The sequence below is a fragment of the Prunus persica genome, chromosome G2 (assembly GCF_000346465.2).
Source record: "Prunus persica cultivar Lovell chromosome G2, Prunus_persica_NCBIv2, whole genome shotgun sequence".
NCBI lineage: Eukaryota > Viridiplantae > Streptophyta > Magnoliopsida > Rosales > Rosaceae > Prunus > Prunus persica.
In genome coordinates, this window is record NC_034010.1 from 18,575,046 (window position 1) to 18,591,120 (window position 16,075).

General features: G+C 39.8%; 3 protein-coding genes across 3 annotated transcripts; 2 read left to right on the plus strand and 1 right to left on the minus strand.

Annotated features, from left to right (window-relative positions):
• On the plus strand, positions 1,406 to 5,868 carry LOC109947625 (receptor like protein 30-like). The gene is made up of 2 exons (XM_020558210.1): positions 1,406 to 4,503; positions 5,403 to 5,868. The coding sequence occupies exon 1, from the start codon at positions 1,561 to 1,563 to the stop codon at positions 4,489 to 4,491; it is 2,931 nt and encodes a 976-aa protein (XP_020413799.1). The 5' UTR covers positions 1,406 to 1,560; the 3' UTR covers positions 4,492 to 4,503; positions 5,403 to 5,868.
• Positions 5,287 to 8,865, minus strand: LOC18770948 (pentatricopeptide repeat-containing protein At2g44880). The gene is given in 5 exon segments (XM_020558212.1): positions 5,287 to 5,892; positions 6,117 to 6,211; positions 6,417 to 7,391; positions 7,394 to 7,560; positions 7,562 to 8,865. Coding segments are annotated over 3 exon segments (1,785 nt in total). The 5' UTR covers positions 8,608 to 8,865; the 3' UTR covers positions 5,287 to 5,892; positions 6,117 to 6,211; positions 6,417 to 6,819.
• Positions 11,181 to 14,099, plus strand: LOC109947394 (receptor-like protein 12). The gene has a single exon (XM_020557353.1). It carries the CDS (start codon positions 11,181 to 11,183, stop codon positions 14,097 to 14,099), a length of 2,919 nt encoding a protein of 972 aa, XP_020412942.1.

The following is a 16,075-nucleotide window of genomic DNA, read 5'->3' on the forward strand; positions in this document are numbered from 1 at the left end:
AGGCTTTAGCTCAGGCTCGATCTACCTTCGGGCCAGCCCGGTTCCGTGGGACCCATAGGCTGGCAAAAAAGGCCCGCTGGAATCACGTTTTTGGCTTTGACCCCCCCCCCCCCCCTAACCGATGGAAATGCTCTTATAAATATAAAAAAAGACGGCATGAAATAATATGTTTCTTGGGAAAAAAATTTTAAAACCCCGAAGGTGCAAAATTAAGTATTTTAATAAGAGTGATTCCCTTACTTAGTATTACTTATTATTTGATTTAGGATCAATATCAAAGAATTATGTTGAACGTTTTTGTATCATTAGTTATATTTAAGATATATAAAAAAGAACAATATTGTCCAGATTGTACAGTTAAAATTTTTGAGAATCAAAGTATGGAGAAAAAGGGATCATAGGTAGATCGATGAATGTTGTTGGTTTTCTTTGGCAAGATAGAGTGTATTATGGTGTACCATGAGTATTTTTGGTAGTTAAATAGGGTGTACTTAGTTAATTTTACATTCTGATTTAAATATTAGAATGCACTTAGATCATAGGGTGTACTCAATTAATTTTCAGGGTCGTTTAACAGCACTCAATATTATATGGGTAGAGTGATTGCCCACCCACTATGAAGATGCGAACTTTCTCCACAATGAGTGTACAAAAGGACAACTTTGGTTTGATGAGAATTGGAAGTAAATGAACAATCAAAGCATGATCCTAAAAGAAGAATTGAAATCCACCAGAAAATAAAGAAAAATTTGTGAATTTTATTGATAATATTATAAAACGTTCCAATACAACTACATAAGTTGGCTTAAATAAGAAACAAAAGAACCCTAAAGTTGTAAGAAACCCTATATACTCAATTCATTGTCGATACATTTTTCTGCCAACTATATACCTCCTTGTTAATGGTATTCCTATCATACTGTAGTTGAGTTGTTCCCTTGTCTCCTTGACTTGCCATTTTGCCAACAGTCTTACAGCCATCTTATTAGAGGGTGCAGATTCATCGTCCAAATCCATCATGTCCAAAGTTCCACCAAATGAATAAGAACCATAAATAATTTTGGAAGTAAAAACATGTTATTTTAAAATTTTAAAATAATAATAATAATAATTTCTTCCATAGGACAAAACAACCCCAGACTAATAGAAGTAGAGTAAGGAATCTTGCCTTGCAAGTTGCAAAGATGAAATTTATTGCATGTCGTTTTCTTGACGACTTTTAAGAAATAGAGTAGTCAATACTCCTTGGCTACTAGTGTACATGAAAAGGACAAGAAATAAAAGATGAGATCATATTAACCTCTCACCTCACCCCATTTCATAAGTTAGGCGCGGACTTGACTTGGTGTACTTCAAAGTCAATAACTTGTTCTTACAAATTTATGCAAATTGCACGGAACACTGTTTTCCACTCTCTATCCTCAACTTGTTTGAAGAATATTGCGATATATACTGCTCAAGAGTTTGAGTCTATATATAGTTTATGATTACCTCCCTCAGTTTCACTTCAATTCTTTCTTAACACTCAAGTCCAAAATCAAGAGTTCCAAAACATATATTATGGGGTCGTTCATGTGTGTGCTTTTGAAACTTCTTTTGTTCCATCTTGTGGTGGCGGCTAGCGCTTTTTCCTCTTTAAAACCATATTATTCTTGCCATGATGAGGAGAGGGCCGCCTTGCTTCAATTCAAGCAGGGCTTTGTTATTGACGAATCTGCTTCCGGTGATGGTGCTTATCCAAAGGTTTCAACATGGAACCCGGTTGAAGGAGGAACTAGCAACTGCTGTGCATGGAGCGGCGTCCAATGTGATAAGAGGACGGGTCATGTGATCAGCCTTGATCTTAGTAGCAGTTGTCTCTATGGCTCTATCAACTCTAGTAGTAGCCTCTTCCGTCTTATTCATCTCCAGAGGCTCAACCTTGCTGACAATAACTTCAATTACTCTCAAATTCCTACTACCATTGGGAACTTTGCACAGCTCACGTACCTCAACCTCTCTGCCTCTGTCTTTTTTGGTCAAGTCCCATCCCAGCTTTCACAGTTGTCCAAGTTGTCATCCCTTGATCTATCTGTCAGTCTAGATTCATTTCCTGGTGAAAAACTCTTGAGTATTAGAGAATCCAATCTGAGAAGCCTTGTTAGAAACTTAACCACTCTAGAAAAGCTTCACCTCAATTTCATAAACATATCTTCAACAATACCCGATTCTATAGCAAATTTATCATTTTTGACATCTCTCCTCCTCAGAGATTGTGGCTTGTTTGGAAAATTTCCGGCAAGAATTTTTGAGTTGCAAGACCTTGAAACTCTTGATGTGAGATCTAACCAAGATCTCACTGGTTATTTGCCTGAGTTTAATCGAAGCAGTCGTCTCGTGTCGCTGAAGCTTGGCGGCAGTAGCATTTCAGGAAACTTGTCTTCAATCAGGAACCTTGATTCATTACAGGAGCTGGATGTTAGGGCATGCAACTTCAGTGGTCCAATCCCTGATTGGTTTGCTAACCTTACCCAACTGACATATTTGTCACTTTCTGATAACAATTTCAGTGGCGGTCCCTTGTCTTGGATCGGTAAGCAAAACAAACTTACTTATCTACACCTTGGAAACATCAATCTAAGTGGCTACATCCCGTCTTCTCTTAGAAACCTCACACAGCTCTTTTATCTTCATCTTCGTTCGAATCAACTAACTGGTCCAATCCCATCTTGGCTGGGTAATCTTAGCAGGCTAGCTTACATAGATCTTTCCTATAATAGATTGCGCAGTTCAATTCCCGAGTCAATATTCAATCTTATGGATCTCCAAATCCTTTTTCTAGTGGATAATAGTCTGCATGGTACAGTGGATATTTTTAAGCTAGAAAATGTCACCCATCTCCAACTATCTGCTAACAAACTGGAAGTGCTCACTGAATCTAGAACTATGAATGCAAGTCTTCCCAATTTTAGAGTTCTCGGGTTGAGTTCCTGCAACATAAAAGAGTTCCCACAATTCCTAAGACATGAACAAAACTTGTTCTGGTTGGACCTTTCTAGAAACAACTTGGCTGGCCAAGTGCCGAAATGGATGTTCAACATAAGCACAGAAACTTTGGAGTATCTGGACCTTTCTGTAAACTCCCTTACCGGTTTTGGTCAACCTTCGCCTGTTGTCCTTCCCTGGGTCAACCTACAAGTTTTACGACTCTATCTTAACATGCTACAAGGACCACTACCGATACCCCAACCAAGCATCTTATTCTACACAATTTCAGACAACAAGTTAACAGGGGAGATTTCACCATTGATTTGTGATCTGAGTGCTCTTCAGTTTCTTGATTTGTCAAATAACAAGTTGAGTGGCATGCTTCCTCAGTGTCTTGGACACTTCAGCGATGATCTACGAGTTTTAAATGTTCGAAATAATTCTTTTCATGGCGTTCTTCCTCAAGCATACACCAACACCAGCAATCTGAGGATTTTTGATGTTAGTCTTAACCAATTGCAGGGGCAGTTGCCAAGGCCATTGGCGAATTGTGTGATGCTTGAATCTCTTATTCTGTCAAACAATGAATTCCATGATGTTTTCCCCTTTTGGTTGGGGACTCTCCCAGAATTGAAAGTTTTGTCAATGCACCATAACGGGTTCTATGGTGTGATTGGGAAACAAAAAAGTAATCTTCATTTCCCTGAGTTGCGCATTCTTGATCTGTCTCACAATAATTTCAGAGGCAAGTTTCCATTTGAATACATCTTTTCTGGAAATCCCATGAGAGGTATCACTCTAGGCCAACCCACATATATGGACACAAACTCAAGTCTTACTGTCGGTGGTACACCAACCCCTTACATCTATGAGTTCTCAATCACGGTAACAAATAAAGGTGTGGATAGATACTACTCGAAGATTCAAGAAGACTTTGGGGTCGTTGATATCTCAAGCAACAAATTTGAAGGGAAGATTCCTAAATTCATTGGGAACCTAAAGGGCCTTCGCTTGCTCAATGTTTCCAATAACATTCTCACTGGTAGCATCCCTTCATTCTTGGCCAACTTAACACTGCTTGAATCGTTAGACCTTTCACAGAACAGGCTCTCAGGAGAGATCCCACAACAACTTACGCAGCTTACATTCCTTGGAAATTTCAATGTCTCTCACAATAATCTCACAGGTCCTATACCATATAGAGGCCAACTTACTACGTTCGATGTCACTTCATATGAGGGAAACCCGGGATTGTGCGGAGATGTGTTGCCAAAGAAATGTGGAGATCCTAATGCTTCTCAACCGCCACCTTCAACCAAAGAAGAAAACGATTCAGGCTCTGGATTTGAACTTGATTGGAAATTTGGTTTGGCAGGATTTGGAAGTGGGTTGGTAGTGGGAGTGGTGCTTGCGGATGTAGCGATCTCAAGGAGGCGTGAGTGGTTCCTTGAGATTGTTGGAAGGATCAGACTGATAATCAAGAAAAGGAGGAAGAGTAGGGGACCCAGAAACTCAGTTAATTAGGATATGCATTTGGTATTGCTTTCTATTTTTCCCTTGTGCTATTTCTTTCCATCTAATTCTACGATTTATCTCTGTACCGTATGGATGTATAATCCTTCCAGAATAACTACATCAGTTATATATGGTGAAATGTTTCAAATGTCATTTTCATTTTATAATAAAGAAAATAGCCATCTCATTTTATATATGGTGAAATGTTTCAAATGTCTGACCCTGAATAGCGTCCAACTAAGTGCTGCCCACGGCACTCGAATTGCCTCTGTGATTTCATCAAACACCTTGGTTGCACAAACCATATTCTCAAATTTGGGCATACATTACAAAACTAAGCACAACCCAAGCTTAATAACATGCATGTGAAGTTGTTCTTCACACATGGGAATATCTAACACTACTAGAAATATACCTATTTCCTTATTTCTTTGATTGATTGAATAATACCTCTGTCATCTATGCAATTCTCTCAAAGGCAAGTTCTTGGTTGGAGGAATCAGTCTGTCATATTAAATTCTCCCTTTATGGTTCGATCTGGTTCCAATTTAGATTTTAAATTGGAGTAAGTTTTTGTGATTGAGTGAGTTTGACACTTTAGATGGGGTTTGCAGTCTTCATATAATAAGTTGAATTGTCTTGGATTCAAATTAGATTAGATTTTAAGAACTTAGCTGACAAAAATGGGAAGTCTATGATAAACTATACATCTAATCAAATATGATACTTGACGTCTGTGTATGCTTTCTTCTAAAGTATAATGAACTGTTTTCGTGGCGGAAATATGGTTGATTGTCGGCTAGGTGATGCTCAATTGCTTTATTTTTCCAAATTATTTCTTGTGTACATAGCTGTATATGTCTTGGAATTGAAAGTAAGTTTGATCTTCAAGGAGTTTTCTGGACTTTTTCCGTGAGCAGAACTGATGGAGATTGGCTTTTGCTGGTGTCAGTTGTACAAGCAGAAGGGCATTGCAGAATGTACCTTACTTTATGTTTGAGTGAATGAATTATTGAACGATGTACGGGGATGGTGTTGGAATATCCAGCTGTAAGTCATCATGTTGGAGATCTTAGCATAAATGAGCGCCAACATTTCGGATATTACAAAAAGGACGTCTGAAATGGTTGCGCCATCACGGTTGTGGATACTGTTGGAGGCATAAATGAGCACCAGCACAGCTGCTGATGGTATGAAAAGGACGTCTGGAATGGCCTCGATCATTTTCAGCTGGAGCACAATCTCCACGATTCTTTTAGCAGCCATAGCCATTGGAGGTGTTAGTATTCCTGTTATCATGGTAGTAGTAGTGTCATCAACCTTGCCAAGCTTCACATTTTTCTTCAGAAATTCGATGAGGAGGTTCTTCCTGTCTTCCTCTTTGGCTTTTTTCCATTGTTTGAATACAGCCTGCTAATTGTTAGTGTGTTAGAGAGAGCTTGTTAATGTTAAGGGGCAAGGATTAGAAGCTTTTAATAAATTTTGCTTATAATTTGTATTCATTATTTTTCTTTACAATTAAAGTTCAAAGCACAAAATAGTGTTTGGATGATTTGAGTTAAATTAAGGCATTTTGTATTATTATTTTTAACTTCGTACGTTTTGTAATTAACATTTTACTTATACACGCTTACTTGATATAATATCAACAATGGCGATGTGGAAGATCTCAAAATCTCTGATATCTTTCTCCCCATTGCAAAAGTGAACATCTCGGCGGATGGCTTCCCTATAATGTAAATAACCAGCTCAAGATGATTATAAGTGTTATATAAAATTATTCAAAGACTCTCTTCTAAAAAGGAAAGAAAAAACTACTGTGAAGACAAATTTGAGAGAGAAAAGCAAAGTTTGTGAGATAATGAGAGGACAAACACAAAACTAAAACTTCAAATGCAATCTATATAAAATGGAAAAGAAATTAATGAACCAACCTCCTCCCAATTCCATGAAACTCATAGTCATTCCCATTCTTTAGAGAGAGAGAGAGAGAGAAAGAGTGACAGAGAGGTTTGAGGGTAAAGTTTATGTCCTGTTTTGTCAGTCCAAGCAAGGTATCTGCTTCTTAGCTTGGGACCAACTGTTGGCTTAGGGCAGCCTTCAGCAGTTGTAACTGGTATTCTCATTTTGTGAAGGTATCGTGCAGCTTCCAAGTTCCAAATGCCTTCAAATGCCTTTCTCAATAAACCCCATGCCCGGCTGCCATTTGAATAGTTCCTCAAAAGGGCCCTTGCATATTTTTCAGGTTACCCCGTATACTCGGCATAAACTACAACTGATGAAAGGGGAGCGGTTGGTAGAGGTTATGCATATTTTTTTCCTCTAGACTGAAGCAATTCACCCATTTTCTATAAAATCACCCATCAAGTGCTTCCAAGTCTGCCGCAAGGTTAAATGTATAGCTTCGAAATACGCATGCACCCTGTCACCAGCCACAAAATCCTTGATTCTACCATCAACCTCTATCACACTGCAACCAACCTCTTTATTTGCTTGATTCTTCCTCATCAACCTCTTAATTTCCTCTGCATCGCTCCACCTTCTCTTCTTAGCATACAAATTTCTGAGCATGACATAATTTCCGTCATTCCATGGCTCCACTTTGACTGCCTTCTTTAAAACTTTGTTGGCCCTTGTGACATCCTCAGCATGGCCACATGCAAAAAGAAAAGAACTCAAAATTATTCCATTAGCATCATAAGGCATGCTCTCAATCAATTTCTTAACTTCCTCCAAGCATCCTGCCCTTCCCAAAAGATCAACCATACAACCATAATGCTCAATTTGCCGGATAAGCCCAAAGCCCTCCATTCCTTTAAACCATCTTTTCCCTTCCTCTACCAGACCAGAATGGTTACAAGCAGACAAAACACCAATAAAGGTTATATTGTTCGGCATAACTTTTTGCACTGCATCTCCAAAAATACCTCCAGTGCCTCCTTGCCATGGCCATTTACTGCAAACCCATTTATCAAGGCATTCCAAGAAGCTGTTTCCTTTTCAAGCATCTCATCAAAAAGTCTTTTGGCCTCTGTAATTTCACCACATTTTGCGTACATATCAACAAGCGCAGTGCAGAAGCTTCTTCCTTCTTACAAACTTGTGAACCCAAAGACCTAAATCCAAGGCGCCCAAATCTGCAATAGCTGGAAGAATGCTAACTACAGTCACGCCATCCAGTTCAAGAGACATATGTGACTGCAGTTCATGAAATAATTTCAAGGCTTCATGGGGCTGTTTGTTTTGACTGTAACCCCCAATCATCACATTCCAAGAAATTAGATTCTTCTCAGCCATGGCATCAAAGAGTGATCTAGCAGATTGTACATCACCATGATGGCAGTAACCATACATCATACTGGTCCAAGATACCACATTCCTATCCGTCATCTCATCAAATAAACTTCGAGCAGGGCCCATATCTCCCAATTTGACATAACCATCAATCATAGCATTAAATGCAGCCAAGTCCTTCTCAGGCATTTGATCAAAAAGCCTCCTTGCATTACCCATATCTCCTAACCTTGCATACCCACAAATGAGAGCTGTCCACGATAGTCGACTTGTCTCCGTCATTTCATTGAACAACTTACTTGCACAACTCATGCTCCCAAACTTTGCATACATATCAACCAATGAAGTCGACACATACAAATCTAAGCACAACCCAACTTTAATAACATGACAATGAAGTTCTTGCCCTTCCCAGATGGCCACATCTAAACCACACGACTTTGCCAAAGCTGTGAATGTGTAGCCATCGGGCTTGAAACCCGTGTCCTTCCTAAGATTTCTATAGAGAGTGAAAGAGTCAGCGAATTGGCGCATATCCATGCGGGCTATGATCATAGAGTTAGAGAGAAATGTGTCATCTTTATTGGGTCTGTAATTGAAGACGTGGCGACCATGTCGAATCAGAGCAAGTGGGTTTTGATGAGAGGCGAAAAGGGCGATGGAACCGCAGGTTGTGATGAATTTGGTGAGGAGATTGACATTTGTTTCGAGGGAGTGTCGGAGCATGAAGGAGTGTATTTTGAGAAGCGAGGGTGTTGTTTTCGTTTGTTGGAGAAGGTGTAAGCATTTTCTTTCTAATGAGCTCCATCTCCATACTTGCTCTCTCATCATACAACTTTCTCAGTTTTGCTTCCCTGTCAGTTGAATGGCCTTTTAAATAAATGATGAGATTTTCTATTTAAACCTGACATTTCTCCTAGTTCACCTTATATTCTAAGTTCACCTTAACTTATAATTTAAATTTTTACAATTTCTAAGAAAACCCCACTATTTTCCCAAACTACCCTTAAATACACCCTAAGCTGAAAAAAAAAAGAAATGAAAGAAATTTTCTATTTAAACCCCACAAACTACCCTACGTTATGCAAGCTCTAATGCTAACTGCTAGACATTTCATCATTTTCTATCTTGAGTATTTAATAATGACAATGAGGTATTCAATTTTCATTGGCATTTGAAATCGACAACTCTTTTGAACGTTCCGTCCGAGAGGAGATAAAACTGATACTTGAGGTCGCTACACTTTGCACTAGGAGTAGGCCATCTGATCGGCCATCAATGGAGAATGCATTGAAGCTTTTATTAGAGTGGAAAAGCAACAAGAAAAATAACCCAACTATTGAAGCAGTAGCAGCAGGATTATGATTTTAGATGCATACTGGAATTCCAGAAGTGACAATAATATTACTGTTCCCAGCCAAAAAAAAAAACAAACAAATGGAACTCCAAATCTGAAATTTATTACTTTCTAGAGAAATAGAACAGCTTTACCAAAACATCAGGTATTAAAATAAAAATAAAAAATGAAGCAATCAATAGCCAAGCAATCAACAAGTCTTTCCATCAGCTCCCACAGATTTTAAAAAGGCATGCTCGTCAATGTTCTACATCTCTGGCAATACGATGTACATGAGTTTGTATTTTTCTAAAACTTAATATGAAGAGTGGTGGAGTGTGTGATGACCTTTTTTTGTCTTTTTATACAATAACAAAACTTACAGCTTAATGATTTAAGTATTGGGGTGAACTAAGAGAAGTATGAGGTTTAAATAGAAAATCTCTAAAAAAATTCTGCAAGGATGTCGGTTTTGTACAGGTGAGAGTCGAGACCCGACCCAAATCACATAAATTTGGTCAGGTAAGGTTTCAATTTAGGTTTAGACTATGGTGTATCCAATTCAAACTCTATGAAAGTCACTCGCTTGAAAAAACTCTTTATAAATATGGATTAGATACACCTCCGGCCCAAAAAAAGTCTTTAAAATTTTTCAACAAATGAAATGTCAATGTTATTGATAATTTTGATTTCTATGCCCTCCTAGCACACATATGTTGTCACTATCAGCATAGATGGTGCCCACATGTGCCACCAACATTGGCAAGATTAATGGAAAATTTATCGGATGCCCAAGAGCCAAAATATTAGGGTTTATATTGCAACGTTTTGATAGCCATATACGTTAAAGTATAATCACCCGTGTAGTTCCGGGTACTGTGATTGCGTTGTGATTTGCGTATGATGGAGACTAAACTAAGTGGGCAAGATCCAAGATGGTCCAATTTGGTGTGTGAGGTTGCATTAATCACGCCTTATGCCCTGAGTTAGTAGGGACAACCCACCCAGTATGAATAGACGAACTTCCTCAAGGACAACTTTCGTTTAATTTCTATGCCCTCCTTGTTAAGAAGAACTGGAATCCATTAGAAATAGAGAAAAATTTGTGAATTTTATTGATAATATTATAAAACGTCCCAATACAACTACATAAATTGTCCGAAATAAAAAACAAAAGAACCCTAAAGTTGTAAGAAACCCTATATACTCAATATACATTGTCGATACATTTTTATGCCAACTATAAACCCTACATACTATAGTTGAGTTGTTCCCTTGTCCCCTTGACTTGCCATTTTGCTAACAGTCTTACAGCCATCTTATTAGAGTTACAAATCTTGCATTGCAAGTTGCAAAGATGAAATTTATTGCATGTCTTTTTCTAGATGACTTTGAAGAAACAGAGTAGTCAATACTCCTTGACTTAGTGTACATGAAAAGGACAAGAAATAAAAGATGAGATCATATTAACCTCTCACCTCACCCCATTTCATAAGTTCGACGCGGACTTCACTTGGTGTACAAGTCTATGCAAAATGCAAGGCACACTGTTTTCCACCCCGCTGGCCTCAAGGTGGCTCCGCCCCTGTGTCTGCCAACTATATACCCCCTTGTTAAGGACAGCAGATTCATTATCCATACCATCTCCTAAGGACGGCAGATTCATTGTCCAAAATCCATCATGTCCAAAGTTCCACCAAATGAATAAGAACGGTAAATAATTTGGAAGTAAAAACATGTTTATTTTTTATTTATATAAAAAAATTCTGCCATAGGACAAAACAATTCGGAAGTTTGTTGCATTTCGTTTTCTTGATGACTTTTAATGCACAGAGTAGAGTAGTCAATACTACTTGACTTAGATTATATTAACCTCTCACCTCACCCCATTTCATAAGCTGAGCGCGAACGTCAATAACTAATTCTTACAAGTTTATGCAAATTGCAAGGCACACTGTTTTCCACTCTCTATCCTCAACTAGTTTGAAGAATATTGCGATATATATACGGCTCAAGAGTTTGAGTCTATATCTCTCAGTTTCACTTCAATAGTTCCAAAACATATATTATGGGGTCGTCCATGTGTGTGCTTTTGAAACTTCTTTTGTTCCATCTTGTGGCGGTGGCTACCGCTTTTTCCTCTTTAAAACCGTATTCTTGCCACGATGAGGAGAGGGCCGCCTTGCTGCAATTCAAGCAGGGCTTTGTTATTAACGAATATGCTTCGGGTGATGGTGCCTATCCAAAGGTTTCATCGTGGAACCCGGCTGAAGGAGGAACTAGCAACTGCTGTGCATGGAGCGGCGTCCAGTGTGATAAGAGGACGGGTCATGTGATCAGCCTTGATCTTAGTAGCAGTTGTCTCTATGGATCTATCGATTCCAGCAGTAGCCTCTTCCGTCTTGTTCATCTCCAGAGGCTCAACCTTGCTTACAATAACTTCAATTACTCTCAAATTCCTATTACCCTTGGGAACTTTCCACAGCTGACGTACCTCAACCTCTCTGCCTCTTTCTTTTTTGGTCAAGTCCCATCCCAGCTTTCCCAGTTGTCCAAGTTGTCATCCCTTGATCTATCTCGCAATCTAGATCCATTTCATGGTGAAGGATTGATGAGTATTAGAGAATCTGATTTGAGAAGCCTCATTAGAAACTTAACCACTCTAGAAAAGCTTCACCTCAGTTTCATAAACATATCTTCAACAATACCCGATTCTATAGCAAATTTATCATTTTTGACATCTCTCCTCCTCAGAGATTGTGGCTTGTTTGGAAAATTTCCGGCAAGAATTTTTGAGTTGCAAGACCTTGAAACTCTTGATGTGAGATCTAACCAAGATCTCACAGGTTATTTGCCTGAGTTTAATCGAAGCAGTCGTCTCGTGTCGTTCAAGCTTGGTGGCAGTAGCATTTCAGGAAACTTGTCTTCAATCAGGAACCTTGATTCATTACAGGTTAGGGCATGCAACTTCAGTGGTCCAATCCCTGATTGGTTTGCTAACCTGACCCAACTGACATTTTTGTCACTTTCTGATAACAATTTCAGTGGCGGTCCCTTGTCTTGGATCGGTAAGCAAACCAAACTTATTTATCTATACCTGGAACACATCAATCTAAGTGGCTACATCCCGTCTTCTCTTAGAAACCTCACACAGCTCTTTGATCTTCGTTTTTCTTCTAATCAACTAACTGGTCCAATCCCATCTTGGCTGGGTAATCTTAGCAGGCTAGCTGACATAAATCTTTCCGATAATAGACTGCGCAGTTCAATTCCCGAGTCAATATTCAATCTTATGGATCTCCAAATCCTTTATCTAGGGAGTAATAGTCTGCATGGTACAGTGGATATTTTTAAGCTAGAAAATATCACCGATCTCCAACTATCTGGTAACAAACTGGAAGTGCTCACTAAATCTAGAACTATGAATGCAACTCTTCCCAACTTGAGGGCTCTCCAGTTGAGTTCCTGCAACATAAAAGAGTTCCCACAATTCCTAAGACATGAACAAAACTTAATCTGGTTGGACCTTTCTAGAAACAACTTGGCTGGCCAAGTGCCGAAATGGATGTTCAACATAAGCACAGAAACTTTGGAGTATCTGGACCTTTCTGTAAACTCCCTTACCGGCTTTGGTCAACCTTCGCCTGTTGTCCTTCCCTGGGTCAACCTACAAGTTTTACGACTCTATCGTAACATGCTACAAGGACCACTACCGATACCTCAACCAAGCATCTTATTCTACGAAATTTCAGACAACAAGTTGACTGGAGAGATTTCACCATTGATTTGTGATCTAACTGCTCTTCAAATTCTTGTTTTGCCAAACAAGTTGAGTGGCATGCTTCCTCAGTGTCTTGGATACTTCAGCGATGATCTACGAGTTTTCGATGTTCGAAATAATTCTTTTCATGGCGTTCTTCCTCAAGCATACACCAACACAAGCAATCTAAGGATTTTTGATGTTAGCCTTAACCAATTGCAGGGGCAGTTGCCAAGGCCATTGGCGAATTGTGTGGTGCTTGAATCTCTTATTCTGTCAAACAATGAATTCCATGATGTTTTCCCCTTTTGGTTGGGGAGTCTCCCAGAATTGAAACTTTTGTCAATGCACCATAATGGGTTCTATGGTGTGATTGGGAAACAAAAAATGAATCTTCATTTCCCTGAGTTGCGCATTCTTGATCTGTCTGACAATAATTTCAGAGGCGAGTTTCCATCTGAATACATCTTTTCTGGAAATCCCATGAGGGGTATCACTCCAGACCAACCCACATATATGGACACAAACTCAACAACTATTACTTTCGGTGGTACCTCAGGGGCTTTCAGGTATGACTTCTCAATCACAGTAACAAATAAAGGTGTTGATAGATACTACTCAAAGATTCGAGAAGACATTGGGGTCGTTGATATCTCAAGCAACAAATTTGAAGGGAAGATTCCTGAATTCATTGGGAACTTAAAGGGCCTTCGCTTTCTCAATGTTTCCAATAACATTCTCACTGGTAGCATCCCATCATTCTTGGCCAACCTAACACTGCTTGAATCGTTAGACCTTTCACAGAACAAGCTCTCAGGAGAGATCCCACAACAACTTACGCAGCTTACATTCCTTGGAAATTTCAATGTCTCTCACAATAATCTCACAGGTCCTATACCATATAGAGGCCAACTTACTACGTTCGATGTCACTTCATATGAGGGAAACCCGGGATTGTGCGGAGATGTGTTGCCAAAGAAATGTGGAGATCCTAATGCTTCTCAACCGCCACCTTCAAGCAAAGAAGAAAACGATTCAGGCTCTGGATTTGAACTTGATTGGAAATTTGGTTTGGCAGGATTTGGAAGTGGGTTGGTAGTGGGAGTGGTGCTTGCAGATGTAGCGATCTCAAGGAGGCGTGAGTGGTTCCTTGAGATTGTTGGAAGGATCATACTGATAATCAAGAAAAGGAGGAAGAGTAGGGGACCCAGAAACTCAGTTAATTAGGATATGCATTTGGTGTTGCTTTCTGTTTTTTCCTTGCGTTGTTTCTTTCCATCTAGTTCTACCATTTATCTCTGTATGGATGTATCATCCTTCCAAAATAACTACATCAGTTATGTTTCAAATATCAATTTCATTTTATAACAAAGAAATAGGATTATATCGTGACATTAAGTGACAATTTGGAAGTAAAAACATGTATTTTTTTTTTTTTAAATTTCTGCCAAAGGAGAAAACAATTCTGAAAGAGAAATCAGTATCTACTAAAACTCAAAAGAGAAATCAGTATCTACTAAAACTCAAAAGAGAAAGATATAAAAATCAGCAAAGAAAAGCCAATATAACTTCACATTATTACTCAAAATGAATTGAAAGGACCCGTCCCGAATTTTTCATAAACCCGAGGCGAACCCTTTAGAATTCCCGACATCATCCCAATGCCAGGCCCACTTACTAAAGACCGAGACTTCCTGCCGAAATTTCGGCAGAGTCTCCCCTATAAATTGGACATTTCCTAAAATTTCAACATGCATAAAAACGCATTTAATATTCACAACTGGCAGCATGCACAATATAATTTCATGCAAATTCTCATAAATGGCCTTCGGCCTTTCAATAATTCTCAACCAACTACCAAACAATTCAAATACAAATTATGACTAATATTTAGTCTGCGGCTACACCTAATAACCTTAGGCTGCCTACGTACCCTCATTGAGGGATCAAGCCACACGTAGTTCTTTCCTAAAACCCAACTCCACACTTGGGCGATTCCTTATTTCATTTCTCTGTATTTCATATAATCTCCCAATACGCCGGTACAACCAACGCCACGTATGGGGCCTGTCAACACGCCGGATAACCTACGCCACGTGCGACCATGCCATACTATTATAATATCTCCCTATACGCTAGTACAACCAACGCCACGTATGAGGTCTGTCTCAACGCTGGATAACCTACTCCACGTGAGACCTGCACATCATATCACAAATCTCCCCATACGCCGGTACAACCAACGCCACGTATGGGGTCTGTCGACACGCCGGATAACCTACGCCACGTGCGACCTCAACACAATATCACATAATCTCCCCATACGTCAGTACAACCAACGCCACGTATGGGGCCTGTCTCAACGCCGGATAACCTACGCCACGTGAGACCTGAACATCATATCACAAATCTCCCCATACGCCGGTACAACCAACGCCACGTATGGGGTCTGTCGACACGCCAAATAACCTACGCCACGTGCGACCTCAACACAATATCACATAATCTCCCCATACGCCGGTACAACCAACGCCACGTATGGGGCCTGTCTCAACGCCGATAACCTACGCCACGTGAGACCTGAACATCATATCACAAATCTCCCTATACGCCGGTATAACCAACGCCATGTATAGGGCCTGTCCACACGCCGGATAACCTACGCCACGTGAGACCTAACTTTCACTTGGTGGTACTTGTAGTGAAACCAAAATCCGGGGAGGTACCTAAGGTAGTGCGTATAGCACTCCAAACTGACATTCTAGACTCTTTTGTACCCTTGTACAAATATATTATAATTATAATTATATATATTAATTATAATATTGTGTAACCCTCCACAATAGTCTAGCACCCGATAATCTCCCCTGGAAAGGTGAGATTACTCCGGGAGACTCACGGTCAACCAAGGGTCAAACTACTCTAACCCTGGTCAAACGGACCTGCAGAACCCACGACCACAATCATCATCGTCGCCACCACAACCGCAGCCATCGCCGTCATCCCCCAGCACCATCACCACCACCCACTGCTGCCGCCTCCACCGCCACCTTCACCATCTCCACCTCCACTACCCAGGGGCGGAGCTACAGCCAGGCCTGCCATGGCCCTGGCCCCCCCACTTAATTAATAATCTCTTGTAATATATTATAAAATATATGATATAACAAAACAATTACTGCAATTAGATTAGTGATGGCCCT